At 40.6% G+C, this 23,959-nt stretch overlaps 1 protein-coding gene across 14 annotated transcripts in view; it reads right to left on the bottom strand.

The window, feature by feature from the left end:
- LOC115646838 (serine/threonine-protein kinase Sgk3) overlaps window positions 1-23,959 on the bottom strand; it is a 79,616-nt gene that overhangs the window by 15,844 nt on the left and 39,813 nt on the right. For 12 of the 14 annotated variants that reach the window (XM_030553209.1, XM_030553208.1, XM_030553211.1 and 9 more), the window contains 7 exons: window positions 19,678-19,761; window positions 17,309-17,381; window positions 16,633-16,708; window positions 8,646-8,733; window positions 3,143-3,192; window positions 1,035-1,092; window positions 66-149 (listed from right to left, as the gene is read on the bottom strand). In XM_030553209.1, the coding sequence (XP_030409069.1) occupies window positions 66-149; window positions 1,035-1,092; window positions 3,143-3,192; window positions 8,646-8,733; window positions 16,633-16,708; window positions 17,309-17,381; window positions 19,678-19,761 (513 nt within the window). Of the gene's footprint in view, window positions 1-65; window positions 150-1,034; window positions 1,093-3,142; window positions 3,193-8,645; window positions 8,734-16,632; window positions 16,709-17,308; window positions 17,382-19,677; window positions 19,762-22,024; window positions 22,905-22,940; window positions 22,974-23,959 lie in introns of those variants that run through there. The other 2 variants (XM_030553219.1, XM_030553218.1) reach the window with 2 other exon arrangements.

The following is a 23,959-nucleotide window of genomic DNA, read 5'->3' as shown; positions in this document are numbered from 1 at the left end:
GTCAATAAGTAAAACAGGAACAATTTTGTAATTGAAGGGGAAAAGAAAAATGTATTTTCCCTCACCTCTTTCCTGTTGAGAACAACTTTTTTCTGCAGTACTTTGACAGCATAAAATTTCCCATCCAGTTTTCGTTTTGCAAGAAGAACCTGTGAAATTTAAGATGAGCAAGGAGACATGATCAGCAAAGTTCTCAGTTTGATATTAAAGAGTATCTGGAGAAACATGAGTAATACAATTACTTCACTGTACAATTTCTAGGCCCTTAAAATAGTTCACAGTTATTACCAGTGTCACCAGCAAAAGGAGAATGTTACCAGAATATGGATCCAAGACCTTGCACAGTTTCTGCTGAACTGTAATGTCACAATGGAGAGCCCATGCAAGGCCAAATTATGGCATAGACACTACAGGTCCATGCCCAGAACCTCAGTTCCTAGAGTGGAGGAGGGTGGAATCTTGGCTCTTTTTAAAATATACATTTCTAGTCTTCATGGTTGCGGTGAAATGCTCGGAAATATGACTAAAGAGCCTCAAACACTGGCGCCAAGATGGGTGAACTGCTCCATCCACCTTAAGAGGGTGTTGATACAAAGACCCACTGCTTTGGGGAGCTAGCCAACACCAACCCAAACAGAGAACTGGGTGTGTGGCAGTAGCTGAGTGAGACCAGCATGCCCACCCAGCAGATAATGCAGCAGCAGGAGTGCAAGTACTGAGGTGCCTCCCTGCTGCCACCTTTGCCTCTCTGTGGGGAAGAGGGGACCCCTACTGCTCCAATGATAGGGAAAACCTTACTGCTGCTCTTGGTCAGGAGTTGAGGGGGTCCCATGCCACTGCTACTCCAGGTGGAAGGGACAGTGCCATGGTATGAAAGTGGGGCTGTAAGGGTGGAGCCACAAGGGGCATTGTGTGCCATGGGCCCCAACTTGCCTTAATCAAGCCCTGAATTTGAGAGTACCACTTCCCAGTGTTCACAAAATCCAGTGCTAGTGTGCAGTTCAGTCAGGATGAGAAATGATAAGAAAGCTCACCTTGCCAAAGCTGCCTTTCCCAATAACTTTCAAGAAGTGGAAGTCTGTTGGCTTAGCGCTGAAAGTGATTCAGAAAGGAGGAAGGTTACTTGGGGAGAAAAATATCAACTTCACAATTTTACACAGTGCTCAGAATTATATTTAAACAAGTGCTTGAACTGCAAAATAAGTGCTAATCTGAGCCACTGTTTCCCTGCATACCACGTCCCACTTAAGGCCTGTTAGTAGCTTGGAGGTTCTCCATACCAGCTCCTCTTTTATGGCCCGCAATCAAACCCTTCCTTCTTTTCACTTCCTATTTTCTGCCAGGGAAATACAATATAAAAGTGTTAGAATTTAAATAAAAATAAAATTGACACAACAGACTCAGCTCCACGCTTCTCTGCTCTTTGTTATCATCTCCTCCTCCCCATCTCTCTCATGTTCATTCTAGTCCCTTTTTCTCTCTTTTAAGTCTAGGTTTTCCCCTCATACCTCCCTCTTTACTCCTGGGACACTCCCTGCTTGAAAAAGGCCATGTAGACTCTTAAAATAGTTTGTTCCTTGTCCTCCCCCGGCATTCTCAAGTCTGTCTCCCCTTTCTCTGACCCCTCCAGCATTCTGTTCTTTGCATCCCATTTTTGGCATCTCTTCCTCTTTTGTCTTGTTTTATAGTCTGCCTCGCTGTCCATCTATCTTTCTTTGCTGTTAGATTTGGATTTGTCCTCCTATTCTCTGGCCTCTGCAATTCTTCCCCTCACTGCCCACCCTACTTTCTTCCTATGACTGCCTTTTTCTCTGGGAGGCACATGTATTCAGATGCATCTGGCATTCAGGTGCCATTCTATCTCTTGGCCATCCAACCTTCCATCTTCACATGGCTCTTGCCCTCCAATTTGACAATTACCTTACAAGGACCACCAGCCACCCTCTGTTTGTTGCCCTTTTATTGACTACACTACTAAAGAGGATTTGGGGCACTCTCTCCCACTGGTGCAGTACAATCAATGAGGAGAGTAGCAAACATGGGGAGCAGATGCCCGAAGCAGGAAATTAGAGGAAAGGCAAAAAGGATGAGGGAGTTAGGAGACACAGTGATGAGAACAGGAACTACACAGAATGGGTCAGAAGGAGGGGAAAGACATACTGATCACATGAGCCAGTTTTTCATATCAACAGAATATAGTTCCTTATACTATACTGCATAAGTTTGACATTAACACAAGTTTACATTAACACAAGTTGACTTGTTTTGATCTATATAGTGGTTCTACAAGTATCTTCAGACCAAAATCTGTTCTTCTTGAGTAATGAAGAAACAGACATTTTGCTCTCTAGGCTAAGAGAGACTGGAAACTGCTGAGTGGGTATTTTTCACCCCTCAGGAGTCAAGACACCAATTCTTCTGGGCAATTAAGACAAGCCATAGACAGACTCCAAACCAAATTCTTCTAGTGAAGGAAGAATGGGAAAAGTAACAATTGCAAATCAGGACCTAAAAAAATGGAAAGGGAAACAATGGGGCTCCTCGGGCTGTGTGAAGGTTGCTATGGACAAATTCTATCCCCACAACTCTTCCCTCAGTCATATAATAGGGGGCTAGAACAAACTGCAATTCTGTACAAGCTTTGGGGTTTGAACTTTGTTGGGGTATATTTTAAAACTGGTGTCATGGCGTTCCAAGGAGGAGCAGTTATCTTGGCAGAGAGGAATTGGAAGAAAAATCTCTAAGGAGATCTCTGCCTCTGCAGGATTGCAGCAACCCTGCTAGTAGCGCTCTGAGGTGAAAAGGGAAGGCAGGCCGTTTGCATATTTCAAAGATACTCTCTCCCACCCTAAGAACATTTATATATTCCTTCTATTGTTTAAATGGAAACTATTTACATAGACATCACTACACATCTCAGATTTGTTTGGGATATACTAGTAGTAAAGAATCTGCTGATTATGCTAAAATCACACAGCATACAACTAATGTGCATGATGATAATATTTACTTAATGCAGAGTTAGAACTTTTGCTTCCTCTCAAGTTGCACAAAGTAGCAAATAAAGGCATGTATCTGGAGGACATTTCATATAATTAGCAATTATAGTCTAACTTTTGGTTTATATTTAACTAAAACCTACTGAGGATTTCCAGATGGTCCCAGGTTGATATTCTGTGAGGTAGAGTTTAGCTGTAGGAAGGGAAGAAAAAAAAAAAAAGCAAGCCTCAGTTCAGTTTAGATTTGTTTACCCATTAAAAGGAAATCCCATCTCTTATCCTTCAGCTAATACTCATTGCAAAATCTTCAATTAGCTCAAACCATTTCTACATTTATATCTCTCATTATTTTCTATGTAGTATTTTAAAATATATTTATAAAGCACTCAATCTAGCTGCTAAGTTAAAAATATCAGAAGAGTTAACGGGAAGGGTTATAAAGTATAAAGGTAATACAATCTTATATTCAAATACAGATGGCAAGGTTATGAACAGAATTTTAAGTCTCAGCCCTTTTAGAAAGTAACTTAATGTCCAAAATTTAACCCATTTTGAAATTGTTTTATTCCAGGAATATTCTCTGGATATTTATTTAAAATTTGTAAATCCACTACACTCTTGCCAATATATTATCAAAATAAACACTGCTTATGCAGGACCAGTTAAAAACACTGTATTAAAAGGCTGTTGCCAACCTTTGATAATCCGACACACAAAGTTAATTATTCCAATTCCAGTAACTGAAGGGATGTTGCCAATGCTGGTACACCCCCCCACCCCCACCCCAGCATATAAATTACAGGGAGAGGGGAACAGCTCTTCCAATTTCCAATCTCTTCTCTCAAATTTGTTTGCTGTCATCTTTATTAAAAAAAAAAGATGAAGAAAAGTTTAGGTACTGACCAGGGGAAAATCCTACTTAGATTGAGACAATGTTTTGTTTTGTTTTTTAGGGGGGAGGGGAGAGGAGAGGAAGCTAACAGGAGAGTCACAAAAAAATCAGACGTACTGTAGGAATGGAGAAATCCAGAGGACGACTCTGGAAATAATTACAATCCAGCAATGAATTATACAAATAAGAGTTAATTATACATTGTACTGAACAATTTTTGTATGCAAACTAATGCCATTTTTATGAGTTAACATTTTTCAAAAAGCTGCTACATACTTTAAATTTGTTTTTGAGAGTTTTTTTTTTTTCTTATTTATTGATCAGGATCATCTAGTAAGCAGACTACTCATTGGAGAGCTTTTATTTCTACCACAGGCCTGGCCAAAATTGCTCTCAACTAAATACCTTTAAAATTTGTTTTTTGTTGCAAGCATGACCGGTCAGTATGGTCACACAGCAATTTCAGGGCTTTCAACAACAAATGACTTTAAACTAAATTATGATACTTGAAACTTACTTCAAGGAAGCAAAGGGAAAATGCTACACTGAATTATAGTACACAGAAATTCAGATTCTAGGGCTGGAAGGGACCTCGAGACATCATCAAGTCTAGTCCCTTGCCCTCATGGCAGGACCAAATACCGTCTAGACCATCCCTGATAGACATTTATCTAACCTACTCTTAAATATTTCCAGAGATGGAGATTCCACAACCTCCCTAGGCAATTTATTCCAGTGTTTAACCCCCTTGACAATTAGGAACTTTTTCTTAATGTCCAACCTAAACCCCCCTTGCTGCAGTTTAAGCCCATTGCTTCTTGTTCTATCCTTAGAGGCTAAGGTGAACAAGTTTTCTCCTTCCTCCTTATGACAGCAGTTTTCAGGTATCTAAAAGGGTCATGTCCCCTCTCAGTCTTCTCTTTTCCAAACTAAACAAACCCAATCCTTTCAGCCTGTCACATGATTAAGAAAACTTTCGACAAATACATTAGAAGCAAGAGGAAGACCAAGGATAGGGTAGGACCATTACTAAATGAAGAGGGAAAAACAATAACAGAAAACATGGAAAATGCAGAAGTGCTAACTGACATTTTTGTTTCAGTTTTCACCAAAAGTTTAGTTGCAATTGGATATCTACCATAATGAATGCCAGTGAAAATGAGGTAGGATTAGAGTCTAAAATAGGGAAATAACCTGTTAAAAATTACTTTGACAAGTTAGAGGTCTTCAAGTCACCAGGGCCTGATGAAATACATCCTAGAATACTCAAGAAGCTGACTGAGGAGCTGAGTCATTAGCTATTATCCTCAAAAAGTTATGAAGGATGGGTGAGATCCCAGAGGAATGGGAAAGGGTAAATATAGTGCCAAAGGGGAATAAGAGCAACCCGGGGAATTACAGACCAGTCAGCTTAACTTCAGTACTTGGAAAGATAATGGAGCAAATAATTAAATAATCAATTTGCAAACACCTAGAAGACAGTAAGGTGATAAGTAAGAGTCAGCACTGATTTGTCAAGAACAAACCATGTCAAATCAACCTAATCACTTTTTTTGTCAGGGTAACAAGCCTTGTGGATGGGGGGGCGGGGGAAGAAGTAGATGTGCTATATCAGGGTAGGCAACCTATGGCACGCATGCCAAAGGCGGCACGCGAGCTGATTTTCAGTGGCACGCACACTGCCAGAATCCTGGCCACTGGTCCGGGGGGCTTTGCATTTGAAATGAAGCTTCTTAAACATTTTAACACACCTTATTTGCTTTACATACAACAATAGTTTAGTTATATATTACAGACTTATAGAAAGAGACCTTCTAAAAATGTTAAAATGTATTACTGGCACGCAAAACCTTAGACTGAATAAATGAAGACTTGGCACACCAATTCTGAAAGGTTGCCGACCCCTGTGGTATATCTTGCCTTTAGTAAGACTTTTGATACAGTCTTGCATGACCTTCTCAGAAACAAACTAGGGAAATATAACGTAGATCTAGCTATTATAAGGTGGGTGCATAACGGGTTAGAAACCTGTTCCCAGAGAGTAATCATTTGTGGGTTCACAGTCAAGCTCGCAGGGCGTATCACGTGGGATCTCAGAGGGACAGTTCTGGTCAATATCTTCATCAATGATTTAGATAATGGCACAGAGAGTACACAAAGTTTGTGGATCATACCAAGCTGGGAGGGGTTGCAAGTGCTTTGGAGAATAGGATTAAAATTCAAAATCATCTGGACAAACTGGAAAATAGTCTGAAGTAAATAGGATGAAATTCAATAAGGACAAGGGCAAAGTACTCTACTTAGGAAGGAACAATCAGTTGCACGCATACAAAATGGGCAATGACTGCCTAGAAAGGAGAATTGCAGAAAGGGATTTGGTGGTCATAGAGGATCACAAAGTTAGAGTCAACAGTATAACACTGTTCCAAAAAAAGCAAATATCATTCTGGGATGTATTAGCAGGAATATTGTAAACAAGACAAGAAGTAATTCTTCTGCTCTACACAGCACTGATTACGCCTCAACTGAGGTATTGTGTTCAGTTCTGGGTGCCATGTTTCAGAAAATGATGTGGACAAATTGGACAAAATCCAGAGAAGAGAAACAGAAATGGTTCAAGGTCTAGAAAACAATTTATGAGGAAAGATTGAAAACATTTGGTTTGTTTAGTCTGGAGATGAGAAGACTGAGAGAGGACATAACAGTTTACAAGTACGTGAAAGGCTGTTACAAGGATGGAGGAGAAAAATAATTCTCTTTAACCTCTGTGGATAGAACAAGCAGCAATAAGCTTAAACTGAAGCCAGAGCAGTTTAAATTAGACGTTAGGAAAAGCTTCTTGTTAAGTAAAGCTGGTAAAATGCTGGAATAAATTGCCTAGGGAGGTTGTGGAATCTCCATCATTGGAGATTTTTAAGAGCAGTTTAGACAAACACCTGTGTAGATAATACGTAGTCCTGCCATGCATATAGGGGACTGGACTAGAAGACCTCTCGAGGTCCCTTCTAGTCCTATGATTCTATGATTAAATACATACATATAATGAGAAAATGCTGGAGGATACTTCCCTAAAAGATTAAATGAGTGTTGCAGGAAGTCACATTTTTACTACAGATATATTCTGATCAATTTTCCCAATTTTATTTTATTTTTTAACATGTATAAGATATCTGAACCGTGACAGAGCAGAGGGATAGCTCAGTGGTTTGAGCATTGGCCTGGGGGGAGGGACAGCTCAGTGGTTTGAGCATTGGCCTGCTAAACCCAGAGTTGTGAGTTCAATCCTTGAGGGGGCCATTTAGGGAAGTGGGGATTGGTCCTGCTTTGAGCAGGGGGTTGGACTAGATGATCTGCTGAGGTCCCTTCCAACCCTAATATTCTGTGAATGATAACTAGGAATATGATGAACATTTAAGGAGAAATTACAAGATATTCTATTTATGATTAGTTCCAATTACTGTATTTTATGATGGATGGAAAACTAAGTTGAAAACATACATCCATTATTGAGATTTAAAGTTACATTTGTCACTACAACATTGATCCTAAGATTTCTATTAAAATCTAAGAAATTAAAAAATAGAAGCCCTCATTTCTATAAAAAAATGTAATGAAGTACCATTGTAAATTTAATTAATTCTTCTACCTCCAAAGAGGTGAAAGGTAGAGAGTCTAAAACTAAGGAACAGTGTAGAAAGAAAATATTATACAAGATTTGCAGATTTAGAGGACTCAGTAACTTTAAATGTGCAGCACTGAAAAACTACATCAGGACATTGATCTTATCAATTAGGACCCAGGAAAGCTTATTAATTAATGCACAATAGTAGATTCAGTGCCCCGAGAAGTGTATTGGAAAAAAATGACTTTTGTGGGTGTTGGAGCAGGCCACAACAGTGTTAAATAACTTTTGTATGCGAAGAATCCTTGACTACTGGGACATGAGACCCACAGAACAGATTAAAATAATTTAATTATTCTGTTATTCCACCCAGCAAGATAATTTTTTTCTACCAATTTTTATAGCAGGACATTGTAACTAGAAGTTCTTAAGACACAGGCTCCTAAATGGACTTTGAGAGACTTAATACAATTCTAAATCCAATATAGTGGCTTTAGTAAGAGACTGAGATTTGAAACCTCACAGTGTAAAAGGTGAGCTGTGAACCAAAGTTAATTTTTCTTTGCACTACCATAAAAAAATGGCTTCAAATAGTTTTCAAGGTATTATTTTCCTTTTTTAGTTATTAAGCGTTTAAATATCTGATCCTCAGGGCCGGCACAACCCATTAGTTGCCTAGGGCACCAACATTTGGAGGGCAGCAACCGCGGCAGCCGGCTCTTCGGCCATCCCGGTCGTCATCGGTATTTCGGGGGCAGGACCTTCCGCCGCCTAGGGTGCCAAAAAAAGCTGGCGGCACTCCTGCTGATCCTCTTAGCCTTCTTTTCTGGATGTCTCTGGCAAGGTCTTTAAAGGACCTAAACAGTGATGTCACACGAACTGTAACCTGAGCCACAGCTCTTCCAGCTCCTAGCAATCTCAGTTTTCTCCCTTTGTTAACACTTGTCTTTGCAGTTTATATTTTAGGGAAAAACTGAGTAACCTTATTGGAAAGGAACAGGGAGGAACCTGTTGGGGAACAACTTATTTTGTTGAAAGTTACAATACATATGAAATTGCCCTCATGTAGTTCCAGTCTGTTCAAAAGTGCAGGATTACTGTTCTTCTACTGCATTCTAGCTGACTTTGTTACCTTCTGATTGCTCCTTTCATCCTCATCTTCAGATGGATCTGACTGATGCTTTGGATTGTCCATCTGAAGAAATGCTCTGACATCCGGGCTAGAAATATAATTAAACCTATTAGGACATGAGTTGCAAAATCATTTAGGTTACTAATTACTACAGAAGTAGAATTTTTTCACATTCACTATCATATTACGCATCTGGTAAATAACAAAAACCCTTCCAACAAATTGGTTGACTCCAGCCTCTTGTAGCACGCCCACACACGCACAGGTAGGGCCACACCCAGCTGCAGACACAGACTAAAGTCAGTTGTGTGTGAGAAAATTCTCCCAGCACTCACATGCACACCTCTTTTGGGGAATATACCCAAAATAATGCTGTCTTGCGCTGTATAGAAAGATCTGCACAGTACAAACTCACCAAAGTTCACCCTCTCCCTCAACATGAAGAAAGAGATGCATAACTTCTTGCCCTCCCCTGCTCCCCAAGTTAGAAATTGCACAAACTGGGTTTAATAATAAACAAAAATTTATTAACTATAAAATGCAGATTTTAATGATTATAAGGGATAGCAAACAGAACAAAGCAGATTACTGAGCAAACAAAACACATACTAAGCTTAAGATCTTAGAGACTGGTTTCAAGAAGTAATTTCTCATACTAAATGTTATTTTAGGTAAGTTGCCGCGTTTCTGTAGCTCAGAGTTCCAGTTATTCCTTCTTACAGAGTGGAACCCTGTCTCAGTCTGGACTCACCCTGCCTTTAGGTTCTTTCAGCATTCCTTCTTGGGCAGGCAACGGAAGAGAGTCCAGATCAACTCCCTCCCCAGCCTTAAAAAGGATTTATCTAAGGCAGGAAACCTTTGTTTGATCCTCATTCCCCTACAGAGGAAAAGTACCAGCAGTGTCCAAGGCGGTATTTTCCATCAGGTGACATTATCACCTGACTTTGTAGTGTCACAGCTATGTCCAAGGACACCTCTCAGGAAGGAGAAAGATTAGTATTTCCCAGTATTATTGTTTCTTCCTAATGGCCCATCAAGGCTGTGATGGCCAGGTGTCTGGTAGATGTCTCCCAAATATACATACAGTTATAATTGTTACACAGTCCATATCGCTAACTTTAGATACAAAAATAATACATCCATACAAATAGGATAATCACATTCAGTAAATCATAACCTTCCTAATGAAATCTTACATGAGCCAACTTGCATAAAGTATATCTTAGTTATGCCATATTCATATCATAACCATATTTCTATGAAGAATACAGGTAACGTCACACAGGGTTCAAAAAAGAACTAGATAACTTCATGGAAGATAGGTCCATCAATGGCTATTAGCCAGGATAGGCAGGGATGCAAAACGGTGCTCTGAAGTGTCCCGAGCCTCTGTTTGCCAGAAGCTGGGAATGGGTGACATGGGATGGATCACTTGATGATTACCTGTTCTGTTAATTCCCCCTGAAGCATCTGGCATTGGTCACTGTCAGAACAGGAAGAGATATTGGGCTAGATGGACCAATGATCTGACCCGTAAGACTGTTCTTTTGTTCTTAGACATACCTGTGCTGCCTCTCATCTGAGCTAGTGCACTAAACATAGTAGCATAGCAATAGTGGCACGGGTAGCAGTAGTATGGGGCTACCTGTGCAGAGTACAAACCCACCTGAATCCTGTGGGTATGTATTCAGCACAGCTAACCCATGCTGCCACGGCCCATGCTACCCCCAGCTATGCTATTTTTAGTGTGCTAGCGCAGATGGGAGCTAGCACAAATATGAGCTGGAAACTGTACCCGTAACTTGTAGTGTAGACGTAGAGAGTGAACCACCTACATTACAAGTCCACAATTTACAAGTCCGCAATACAGTGTGTGCGCGCTGCAAGACGCTGGAGAGCCTAATTCAGCAAAACAGGGAGAGGGAATCCAGGCTGGTGGAGCAAGAGGGGCTCAGTGAAATTCCAGTACAACAGGTTGCATCCCAGAGCACGGGTCCAACCCGTCACACCCTATTATAATCTTGGCCTTCACAACATCCTCTGGCAAAGAGTTCCATAGGTTGACTCTGTGTTGTATGAAGAAATACTTCCTTTTGTTTGTTTTAAACCTGCTGCCTATTAATTTCATTTGGTGGCCCCCTAGTTCTTGTGGTATGAGGAGTAAACAACACTTTCTTATTTACTTTCTCCATGCAAACAGGGAGAAACACTCCTAGCTCACAGTGTAGATGTAGCCTCTGTTTAACTGAGCATGTACATCAACATATGCAGTATATACAATTTTTCCACTTGCAATGACGTGCCATATTAAAATATAAATGAACATGAAAAGATTGCAAGAGGTGTTCAGTGAGACTATTTCAACTATGCTAATCGGAACTAAGCTTTCCATTTCCTCCACCAATGTTTGTAATTGGTTGTTATCTTGTGAAATACCACAGGAAAACCAATTTCCTTTCTAACACCTTCAGTATCAGTGTGTCATTTTCAGTTTTCTAAAATTAATGAGAACTTATTACCGTATATAGAATGAACTGACATTATTTGTATTCTAAAGCACATCTTGGGTGATAAGTGGTATTATGTAATTTCTTTTTCCCCCCATGCATATTGGTAGAATCGTGTATTTTAACGGCACTTGTTTTGTGCTGTCAAGTCTCAATGTAAGGAAATCCCTGCGTTCAGTAATAGACTGGGGATGCTGTCTTCATAGACTATCAAGGAAGATCCCATGCTCCTCTCAACCTTCTGTATTGAATGCAGATAGTTACATATACACAGCATTCAATGCATTATATCTGCAGCAAGATCCCATCAGCACTTCCATTTAGTTCCCTCAGCCCTCTTTTAAAGAACTCAAATTCTACGTCATCTGTTTTAAGGTGCATTTTATGTACCTATGATCTGTTCAGGAGAAATTTGTGCATATATATGTGTATGTGGGGCATCATTTCCATTTTTAGAAGTTTCAAATAAGTTACTGCACATACTATCTATTTGATGTGAGCTTGTTTTAATATGAAGTTTTAGAACATTCATTACTGATTTTATGTCACCCAAAGGTGTGCTTGGCACTTCATACCAGACATGGAATGACCAAGTCCCCACTTGAAAGAATTTATCTTAATGTGCCAATACCCCAATTACCTTTACTGTTTTGACAACAAAGCCTGCTACAATGCATCGTAAGTAATTTATATAAACATTAGCTATGTATGAATGCATAGCAAATACTACACTCTCTTACGTCACAGTGAATCCATGTTATACACTTCTGTACTTCCATGGTATTTCACAATTGCTCCAAAGCACTAGTTTTTGTGTTGATGACCAGAAGTTTAATGGACCCATGTTATACAGTCATGAGATACTGTAACAACTCCAGAACTGGTACTGCAGTAGCACCTCCCATCCCAAAACAACACTGGGGCCCATTGTGCTAGCTACTGTACAAATATACAGTAACACTTTGACAATACATGAATTCATAGACTGTTCAAAATAAACACAAACTACTCCTGTCATATGCTCAGACACCTTGATTAACAAAATAAAAAATAAACACTTGATTTAAAAAGGGGACACTGAATATATTTAACATACAATACACTAGCATAATTTCCCTCTGGATTTTAAAAGAGGGTTAAGGCAAAAATAACTTCAGACTCATTAGCATAAGGGAGCCATCTTCAGAGGGAGAGGTCCCATGCACTAACTTTCTCCAATGGTTGTTTTGCATCAATACTCTGCCTAAATACATTATGTCTAGACACTGGCCTTCTGCTACTTACACGTCAAGCCCAATACCTACGAAGAAGTGTTTTGCAGAAAAAACTATTACTTTTACTGCCAATGATAATACCCCCACAGCTTGAAATAAACTCTATTTGAATACAAGGCACAGTGAAAAAGTGGTATGCCAATTTGTGGTGTTTTAGAAAACACAGGCCTGAAGCAGTAAGACTTAGTGGTGTAGAAGATAATGAAAGATCACAACTAGGTGAAAGCAGGAAAAACCCAAAGACTGGGATCCTGTAATCGAGTGGTGTTAAATTTGTTTTTCTCACTTGATGCTGGAACCATGAGGCCCCAATGATTGGATTTCTTTTCTAGAATGACAATTGTTCATGTCGCACTGCAGAAACTGGCAGTTTATTTAATACAGAGGACACTGCCATCATAGTATAACTCTGCTAGGTGTCTTTTATGTTCTAGTTTTTCTTAAGGAGCTACTAGAATTATTTTTAAACTATGCTAAGCTTTTAATGCATTCTATTTTATGCACTTGGTTTTAAGCTGCTTCTTAAAAAAGAGAGTGTTCTGATAGACAATTGCACGTATTATCTTTTCAGTAAAGGCCTACAGCTGAGGGGGAGGACAGCCTGACTTAAAGAGCTGCTCAATGGATTAGAGCTTAACTGTATTAACAAGAGAATTCCTAGCCTCCTATTCTAGATTAGGAATCAGCAAGACAGAAATGTTAGTTTATATTCTCCATCTTTTCTGAAGCTTTTCTGCAAGGTACCTATAGTTTGTGAATGAGAGAAAACTCTCTCTAAAATAAAGCAAACAGTAAAAATTTGGAGTCTAAAGCTAATCCACATAGGAACTACCATATAGCTCAAACCAGTGGTCCATCTAGCTTGGAATCCCATCTTTGGCTAGTACCTGACACTTCACAGGAAGATCGACAATTGACCACTACAGAATTTCTTGCAAGTATCTTTCTAACCCACTTTACAGTAATTGGTTGGCTCATATGCTGTAGCATGAAGATTTGCTTTTGGTACAAGAATCAAATGATAAATTGCAGACCCAAGATAAGGACCCACTGAAACAGAAAAAATTCTCCATATTTCCCAGCAACACCAGCATGGTTTGCCAAAGCAGGACTGGTAGTACAACTGCCTAGCACTTGTCTTAATGCATTATGTGGTGTAGCAGATAAGAGGTACAGAAAGTTTACTGGAGTGCACACACAGTACTCAACATTTTACTAGATTACCCCCCTCCCCCATACTAATTCATTTCATGTTACTAATCTACTTAGTTTAGTGTACACGTAGCAGGTTAAGGACATAGTGTCTAGTAAATAAGTTTGTTTAGTAGGCCATTTTTAAGGAGACAGTGGTCATTTCCTCCCCTTTAATAGTTAGCTTCCAATAGGAATGGATTTTACAAGAACTTCACCAAAGGCTTGATTTTTGTCTGTTACTAATATTGACTGGTAGACAAAATAAGGCTGTGGATTTTTATATAAATCAGTATGATTCATTGTGGTCATTCAAAAAAAAAAAAGGCTTAAGTATTTTAAAGACAACAGCAAATAGTGATATAGTGAAATATTTTAAATCTAATATTTTAATAATCCCTGCACTGCAAGAACAAAACAAAACACCTGGAATAAATGCATTTCAATCCCATTCTCTACTGCACTACAAAGACAACAGCTTGATCCTTCTTCCACAGAAGTAGTTGTTTACTTTAATGAGCACAGGAACAAGCCTTTATTCTTTGTTTTGTTCATTAAATACATTTCTAATTAGACATCTAGCTGCTGGGGGCGGGGAGGAATAGCAAACCTTAAACCACTATTAGAAATTGAAGATTTTATACTCGTCTTCACTGTACTGGAATGGTTAGTGCTAGACTGAAGTACTTAAATTAGATTTTAATCTATTTTATGTACTGCTAAATCTTCTTGAGCTTTTCAGATCAGATGTAAGGAAAAAAGTCTGTTCCTATGCTCAAAGAAAAGTTTATGATCCTCATGTTAAATCAGTCCAGTGTTCGGCTTTGGAAAAATGTACATATAAAAAGCTGTTAACTGAAATGTTTCACAGCTGAATGCTTAAAGAACCAGGAGTAGGGAAGTTTTCCTGTTTAATACATTAGAAAGAAAGATTATATTTCAACAATTAGTTATTTGAGAACTGCTCTTCACTGTTTCGCAGCTGAGGACAGTGGTACGATCCACTACGATCCAACACTTTTTCCCTTTTCTGGAAAATTGTTCCACGATGAAGATTTTCTGTTATGTCTATAAGTTTTTTCAACTTGTCACTAGGAAGAGCACGCAGAATGCTTTTGATAAAAGGAAGTACATGTTTCAGGTTTATGAGGCCTCAAAGCAGTTCATGCAGCAGAAAAAGAGTATCTGATGCATGCTACAAATTGCGGCAATGTTCCCTGTTTAAGAATGGTTGTTTCCTAGCTAAAAGCAGAACAATTCCACTGATATTGCAGATTGGCAAATTAAATAGAGTAAGTGAATGAAAGCAGAAATCTAAATATACAAAATACTAAGGGTTTGTTTATATTCAGATTCGCCTCATTTTAAGTAGAGGTATAATTTCACACAGACAATTAAAGCAACGCTGAAGACTGGGGGGACATTTATTTTGGTTTAACTTAAATTGATTAGGAGTAGGTTTAAACTACCTTTGGTTTAAGAGTAGCATTTCAGGTAAGTGTTCTCATGGGATTTGTACTGGTTTAGCTAAATCAGTGTTTAATTGAAGAGGGGGCAAATCTGTATGCAGAAAATGCTAAAGAAAGCAAGCCAAGTGTTTACATGACAATTGCATCATTTTGGATTTATCTTAAAAAACAAAATTGTCATCTTAGAGATAACTTAGTATTATAGTAGCTGTTTGCTGTGCTGTTGTAGTTGTGTTAGTCCCAGGAAATGAGACAAACAACGTGGGTGAAGTACACCGGTACCCCGATATAACACGACCCGATATAACATGGGTTTGCATACAAGGCGGTAAAGCTCTGATACACTGCTCTGAGCAGCGTGTTAAGAGTGCCTGGCCAGGCTGGGGCAGAGGGGTTCGGTAAGGGACAGAGAGTCTCGGGGGCAGTCAGGGGCTCCCCCTCCCAGGTCTGGGGGCCAGGAGCTGTGGAAGGGCACTTTTGGGGGCCCCACAGTCCCAAAGTAGCCCAGGGGATTAGCAGGGGCTCCGGGAGCAGCCCAGTCTGTTTCCCTTGCCCCAGCCCCGGCTGTGTCGCTCGGGGGAGGGAGCTTGGGAAAAGGGATCCCCCCTGCACTCACCAGCAGCAGTGGAAGCAGAGCAGCCCACCCCCCAGACTGCTACATTCTGTCAGCTCCCATCCGCAGCGCTCTGCTTCCCACCACAGGTGAGTACGGGGGTCGTCCTTTCTCCAGCCTCCCCACACTCACCAGCAGCAGGAAGCAGAGCAGCCCAGCCCCAGCCCGCTCCACTCCGCAAGCCCAGCCGTGGCGCTCTGCTTCCTGCTGCAGGTGAATGCAGGACCTTTCCCCAGCTGCCCCGCAGCAACAAAGCTGGGGCCACGGCAAGGAAAGCAGAGTAGGCTGGGGCAGTGTCACTTTGCTTCCCGCCACAGGTGAATGCAAGCGGGGCATCTTTTCCCCAACCTCCCCGCAATCACCAGTGGCAGGAAGTGGAGCGCCATGGCTAGGAGTGGGCTGGGGCTGGGCTGCTCCGCTTCCTGCCGCTGCCAGTGAGTGCCTGGGGTGGATAGGGGTCGGAACAGTCAGGGTACAGGGAGGTTGGGTGGGGTTTTGGGGGTGATTAGGGATGGGAGTCTCTGGAGGGGAAAAAGGAATTGGGGGAGCAAAGCAAGTTTGATATAATGTGGTCTCACCTATAACACGCTGAGATTTTTTGTCTCCCGAGGACCTCGTTATATTGGGGTAGAGATGTAATACCTTTTAATGGACCACTTTCTGTTGGGGAAAAGAGAGCTTTCGAGCTGCACAGAGGTCACTTGAAGAACACTTCTGTGCAGCTCGAAAGCTTGTCTTTTCCCCCCAACAGAAGGTAGTTCATTAAAAGCTATTACTTCACCCAGCTTGTCTCTATTATAACAACATTTTACATTTACCATAGATAACACAATTTGTACCCAACTAAAGAGTATTTAACGTCAAAATCAATCATATTTTGGAATGTAGCCTGTATCATTTAAATAGCCATAAAAAAACAGAGAAACTACTTACTGGTTGCATAGCTCTGGCTGTCTGACTAAATTTTGAATGAATTCATTCAGTCCTGCTCTTCTCTGTTTAATAAAATCTGGGAACGAGAGGAAAAGTGTAATTAGAAATAATCATTTAATGAATTCATGGCAAAACAAGTTTTTAATCTTGCATTTTTTATATTACTTTAATGGAAGTTAATCAACAGAAAAAAATCTGAATATAATTGGGCTTATACATGAGGATTTTGTATAGAAAAAAATATGAAATGACAAAGAATAGGAGCTCCAGTCTCTATATAACTTGTTCATTTTATTATATATTTTAAAAAGCAAAAATGTACTCAGCCCAACAGATCTTGCATGTGACAAGACCTCAGAGTGTGCAGTCACAATGGCCTAAATTTTGTATTGGAGAGCACACTGGCCCTGATCCTGCTAGCACTGAAGTCAGCGACAAAATCCAACAGCTACAGAACTACTCTATCAACATATAACTCTCCACTTTTGATGTAGTTCGTCTTGTATGAAAGAGCTAACCTAATCTGAAACTAAACAAATGTTTACTTTGGTTCAGTAGTAAGGAAAGGCCCTACTACAGGACTGCAGTCCTTATTAGATCAGTTTAAGCAAGCAAGAGAGATTAAATCCCAAATAAAGAACAAAATAAAAGGAATAACCACCAAGTCATAGTTTACCTGGATCAAAATTGTCACCAAATATTCTTTTAGCTGGAATCTTCAGGTTCATGGTGGGAAATTGTTTCTTCAGCTAAAAACAAAACACCATATTCATACTTAGATATTTGGACTCCAAGGCAAATCCTATAAATAATTGCTTGATGTAGGCATATTTTACTCTCAATTTGCAGAAAGTTTCAGACTACTAGCATCACTTTTTCTGCCCCCAATATTGTCTTTTTTGGGATTAGTACACAGGGGAGTGTGAAGACAGAAGGCTGATCTGCACAGAAACAAACTGTCTAGGCCCCATTTACCAGTGTGTTACTATTTGTAACCTGATTAAGAAACAAGTTCAACCCTGTTGTAAGCAGGGCTTTTGGCATCTATTGTTATTAGAAATGTTCTTCATTACACTGCCTCCTCTGGTCCAGTTTGCTTTTTTTCTCTCCTCCCCTCCCTCACAAAGTAGCTGTCTTCTGGCTGGGAAGACAGGTATCGACAAACTCAGTGGATAAGTCTCTGATGATAGAAGCCCTTGGATCCCGGGGCATTTCCAAACACCTACAAGCTTCCAGGGATTGGATGCTGTCACTGCAGCAGACAGACTTAATCAAAGAAGAGACTGGCTTGTGAGAGTGAATCTTTGCCCAAATCCAAATCCAACTACAATGGCCTAAAAACAAAACAAAAATTCCATGCACTCAGTGTTGCAGAATAACCTGGTAGAAGAAAAATCCATGTTCACACTCAGATTTTTCTTAGTCACTCCTCCACGTACATGTATAGCCTGAAAGTCAGGATCCAGGTTTACACCACAGCAAAGCAATCTCTAGGAGCAAGGAGCCCCTAGGCATGATGGCTGAAATTCAGACACTCTGCCCTAGCTATTGAGGAGCAAACTAATCCACCAATAAAGCATGCATAATGGTAACATGCCTGTGAGAGGCAGTGCGTTAACTTATTTGAAAAAAGTGCATCCAGAGAGGATTGCAGGTACAGAATTTATTCATACTATGTAGGAGGCCAAACAATAGAGGGAATAGGAAAGAAAACTAAGGAGTTTATAATATGGTAGAAATTTTAGTAGAGATAAAGACACTAATACCTTCCAATTCATTCTCCTTGATCTCCACAAAGCCTATGTGTTTAAAAGCCACCATCTAAAAATTGTGAAAGGAGCAGCAGATACAACTCTCTCTGTTTTGGAGACTATTTCTTCTCCTCGGATTTAAGAACTGGTGGTCCCTTTCTCTACTTATCCCAAGGCAATTTTCAATATCAACTCCATTTGGCATTTCAAGTTCCTCCCTGACATGCTATTCAGTATGCAGTCCTTTGGAATGTCTAGCTCCCTCCCTTCTTCTCAGGAGAAATGGGGGCAGATGTCCCTTTTCACCTTGGCTAATTTCTCTAAGAACCTACACTTGCATTAGAAAGGCCGGGGCTGACTACGCTTCACGACAGTAGTGACATTATCTGACAATCCGGATGGGTGGGCTATATTAGCATTCTTCAACCACTGAAGAGGGGATACTTTCTTTCTCCCTTCACCCCATGGGTAGTCTAAGAGGTGTGCCAAGTATGACATGTGATATCCCAGGCAGACTTCAGTCACCTAGGTAAAACAAGGTATGTGGACAGAGCACAGAACAGTGCACGTCACCAAGGGTACCAAGGAGGGTGATTTCAGCAGCTGATAGGAGATTTGGCTCACAACACATGCATCTGAGGGGTTGTGGGGGGTTAGTTCCTTTGCAAGATCTGGAGGCAGTGACTTTAGGAGACTACATACTAGGACAGAGTGCAGACAGTAGGGTCTCCAGAAGTACATGGCCCTGGATAACAACAAAATTGGCACATGCCTAGGACTGGCCCTGCCTGCTCTCCTCTAAGCGTGTACAGTAGTAGCAGCCTCTGCCAGCAACGAACCCAAGAGATCCACTGAATTTCCACAAATCTTCAGCTGCAAAGGCTTATTTTAGCTGGATCAAGTCTTTCACTCCAGGAAATCATGACAACTCCTAACTGACTTTCAAGTATTTTAAGAAACAAGTTTTTCAAAGAAGCACAACTATTTATACACTAGTTTCCTTTATTTCTTTGGAAAATAAATTCTAAAGTGATTACTTTGTTTTTCTTTACACAAAGACGGATATCAAATACCCACCACACACACTTATTCAATAATATCCACATACCCTAAAAAGCCCAAAGCCCCACACCTCTAAATCCTATTAAAGTTGAAACTAGCGAAAAACGGTCTTTGACGGTTTAATGTGGAACACGACTACACATCATGAAGAAATGAATTCAAACCACAATACAGCAAACAAGCATTCCTCTGTGCTATTTTAGTGTGACTCTTCATAATGCGTCTTACTCACTGTGTAGTACAGTTTATCAAACTCAGCATATCGCCTGAAGACAAACCACTCATTTCTACCAACGGAGACCAATACTTTGTAAACCTGTGGGAACACAAAGGCAGAGTAAATGCCAAAAATCAGTTTCAGAAAAGCCACCTGTTTTGTTTTCAGGGGGCTTATATGTGCATGTATGTACACACACACAAAAACGTATTTCTCATTAGGCTACTTGTTTATTACATCTTCATATAAGCATCAATACAAGATTAACAAATCTTGTCTTCTATAAAACAAAATGAGCATTTTGCAGCTTAAACTGGAGCCTTAAACATCAGTAAGACTACTATATAAACTCCATAAGAATAATACACATTCAGTAGAAGCATCTTGCTACTAGATGCTAAAACACTGATACAGGTCCACTTTGTGGGGGAGGGTGGGGAATGAGAAAAGCCTCAAGTCCAATGTAATGATGCAGGAATGAAAGTGTCCTCATTCTACAGAATGTTAGTCAGGTCTTTATAAATTAAGAATATATAAGCAAGCTGAATCTATACAATTTGTTTTAAAAGCAAATACTAAGGAAGCAAGCCTTCATAGTACTGTTAGCCTCCTCCCCCCAAAAAATCACTGAAGATCATCCTGACCCAAGCTTTTGTTGAGTAGTATGTCTTGACAAAAATAGGGAGAAAGCTGTACATTCAACATACAAACAATCACTTATCTGTAAGAGCAACTCCTATGCAGATAGCATCTGTGGAGTTAGACTGCCTAAAAATGTTTAGGATGCATCATTATTGGACAAAGTTGACAATCAAGTCTAGCAAAGAATTTATTTAAAAAGAGTAGTGTTTGCCACTCATGTTTCCAGAAAGGTATAAACTCTAAACCTGTTTACATAACCATCCATTCTGCTTCAACTATGCTCAAACTGCAACAGCAGAATTAGACACCTCCCAAAGAGGAGAAGAGAGAGGATGAACCCACAGTTACTATTTATAGTTAAGTGATTATTCTTCTGAAGTATTATCTATGGATTCGCGCTTACACTGCCATGACTAATGAAAGCATATGAGTTACTCTAATGGGCTATAAACACTCCCCTGGAAGTCAGGCCAGGGAGGAGTTAGTTATTTTCCAAAGGAGCCAGGCAAAGCACCTTCTCCAGCCCAGAGAAGTTGGCTAGCCTGCCAGCTGGAAAAGGGAGGATCCCCATCTAGGCTCACCAAGGCACAGAAAAAACAGGAAGGAAAAATTGCAAGACAGTTCTGAGAGAGGAGGGGGACACACCCAGTCTCACTCCTCCCAGATGTGGTGGTGCTGTTGTAGCCTGAAAGATTCTAGAAAGTGGCTGCTTTACTGAAATTCATGACTGCTCTTTGCGCCTGCCAACCCCAGGAAGGTAATCAAGGTCAGGAGACTCTCAGACCAAGATGTAACCAGGAGATCCAATGAAATTTAAGTGAATGATTATTCCCTCCCTCCCCCAGATTAGGGACAGAGAGAGCAGAGCCAGCAATTTCTGCATTAAACAAGGGTGGTGGCATGAACCTGGGAAACAGACAGATTTAACCATGTCAGCTAGAACTACTCTTTTCCTTTGATTACCTGCAGCTGAAGTGAGCCTGATAGGGCTCAGCCACCTGAGGAACCAAGATGAGACAAGTCTTAATTTACACATCTATAAAAGGGCCAAAGCAAAGAGGCTGGTGTTTTAAAGGGACAGTATTCTTTTTCCTTTGTTTGCTGGTGTCTGCCACTAGACAGGTCCTATGGCTAAGCACAAAAATGATGGATGGGCAAATGGATTGTCCAGGTCTCTTCCCATAAATCCTTTTTTTTTTTTAAATGGAGCACATGCAGATCTCTGTTCCCATAGTAATGCTCAAGTCAGCTTCTGACTTCATCCCTTTTAAAATGAAAAGTCAAACCTCTTAGCAAGAACTATTAATCATAGTAAAAGGAACACACCCTCCCCTATAAAGGACCCTGTTTTAGATTACTCCCTGACATCAGACCTGCAGTGGAGGCCTCTGGCAGTCACAAGATCAGCCAGTTGAGGGCGGGCTGTTTCTTTTTCTTCTAAAAAGACATCTCCTGCCTTCCCTATTAAGGATACAACTCCTGTATCTTACCACAAAAGCCAAAATACTCAAACTACAACTATGTGGTAGTTTAGCATAGGGTTAAGCATTACCAACTGGTACCATCTTTTTACCTGAGGAGGACACCCCCACCATATTCTGCAGACATGCACTTTTATCCACATTACTGGCAACGACACTGTTTGATTCCTGTGGGGTGACTGGGAATAGAATGGAGTGGCATCCCTAAAGCTTAGGCCTTTGAGACATTATCCTCTCACCTGCTGGATGTTCAGGCAATTCAAGAAAATTGACATCTAAATGCAAGAATCCTCCACATCTTCCTTATGGTTTTTACAGTAATGCTTTCCTCATATGTGTCTGTCTCTCCTTTAGTAATCCCCTCCTGCAGGCTCAAGGAGCAATGCCCAGAGGCTCCAGAGAGTCACTGCAATATGGGTTTGCAAGAGGAGAGAAAATAAATGCAGTATAATAGCCATAAAAATGCTCTGGAGGATGCAGGTCTACTACTGAAATTTACTGCACCCATCACTTCTTGGCTGATAGTGTTATTAAATCCTAAAATATACATGACAAAACCACAAGCTTTGCTGTGAAAAGTATAATTTGTCAGGCTGCTAATTAATCCTTGATATAAAGTGGAAGAGGCCAAAATTGAGCAATATGCTTCCACAGGGAACATTCACTTGGTTAGACTGTGCCTACTGTCACCTCTTCTCTCTAAAATTTCCCCACCGTTGCTAATGTTGGTGCAGCTCCACAAGTAGGAGTGCCTGGGGAGACAGGTCTCTAGGCTACAGCTAATTTTCTGCCTAAAAAGTTCTACATGACCTGGTGCTTAAAATGCTGGGAACTATCATTGTCTTGTGCACTCTAGTGTTGTCACTGGTGAACTTACTCCAGCAAGAAATTTCAGGACAAATGTCTAACCACAGACAAGTCTGTAAAGAATTAACATTAACATTTAGGCAGTAGAATGTGCTAATTTTGTTGGAAGAAGATCAGACTTTCGAGACAGCTACTTCTTTCAAACTACAAAATCGTTTGAAATACACTTCCAACCAGGGCCAGTGCTACCATTTAGGCGACCTAGGCAATGGCCTAGGGCACCAGAATCTTTGGGGGGCGCTATTTTGCGGGGTGGGGAAGGGCTGCACACTGGTCTGGTGGACTTACCGCGGTCATGCCGGCGGACGGTCCGCTGCTGGAAACGCTCCGCTGGAGCTGCCACAGTCATTTCGGCGGACAGTATGCTGGTCTCAAGGCTCCGGCGGACCTGGTAGGTCCACCGGGGCTGCGGGGGTGGCAAAATGGCCGTCGGCCTAGGGCGTCAGAAACCCTGGCGCCGCTCCTGCTTCCAACACATACCGACCCCCAGGCATTCTCAAACTTTAGCTCTTAAACTGCAAGTTAACCAAACGCCGTTTTTCTTTTCCCCACTCCCCCCAAAATAGTTACTTCATGATATACTTGAATATTTACATAGTATTACTTTATGTAGTCACTTTCCCTTCTGAAGATAAAGAGAATAACTCCGCTGTAACCTGAAAACAGACAAACCTTGCACTAGTTTTCATCAGTGAAATACCCTTGGATTTATTAATTATCTAGAAAAACAGAACAAGCTAGTCAGCAGCTCTCAGTTTCAGGAGGAAATTGCACAACAGGGTAATGAATCAGATCACATTTTTGAAAGAAAGAATTAGGATGCATTCTTTATACCCTAACAGACATTGAAGCAAAGACAAAACCACCCAAAACCACTTTACTTCCTATATTAAGTAAGGTTCTTTGCATCATTAAACAAAACAAATAAGTACTGCCTACCATCAGATTTTAAAAAAAAAGCCTGCATGATGTACAAAATGTGTCTATCAGGAGACCAAAAGAAAACAAAATTGTGGGGGGGGGGTAGGGGGGGAGACACGACACACTTCCAAGACCATAACAGTCAGAGAAAGAGAGAGAGCGAGCGCGAGAGAATAAGTGATGAGTTTCCTTTTAAAACATAAAAAAGGACATTAAGAAAACAACTGTAAAGGTCTAACATATGGAGTGTGTATACTCAGGAGCTCACCTTTTTCTTCTCTCTCTCTTTTAAGCATAACTCACTCCTTGGGATTTTGTTTTTCACAGAAAAGAAAGATACAACAACATTTGGATCTGATACGCTAGGGCAAAAAAAATTCCCCCTC

The sequence above is a fragment of the Gopherus evgoodei genome, chromosome 2 (genome assembly GCF_007399415.2).
Source record: "Gopherus evgoodei ecotype Sinaloan lineage chromosome 2, rGopEvg1_v1.p, whole genome shotgun sequence".
In the NCBI taxonomy this organism is placed as follows: domain Eukaryota; kingdom Metazoa; phylum Chordata; order Testudines; family Testudinidae; genus Gopherus; species Gopherus evgoodei.
The sequence above is the reverse complement of the archived record's forward strand: the minus strand, read 5'-3'. Positions and strand labels throughout refer to the sequence as shown.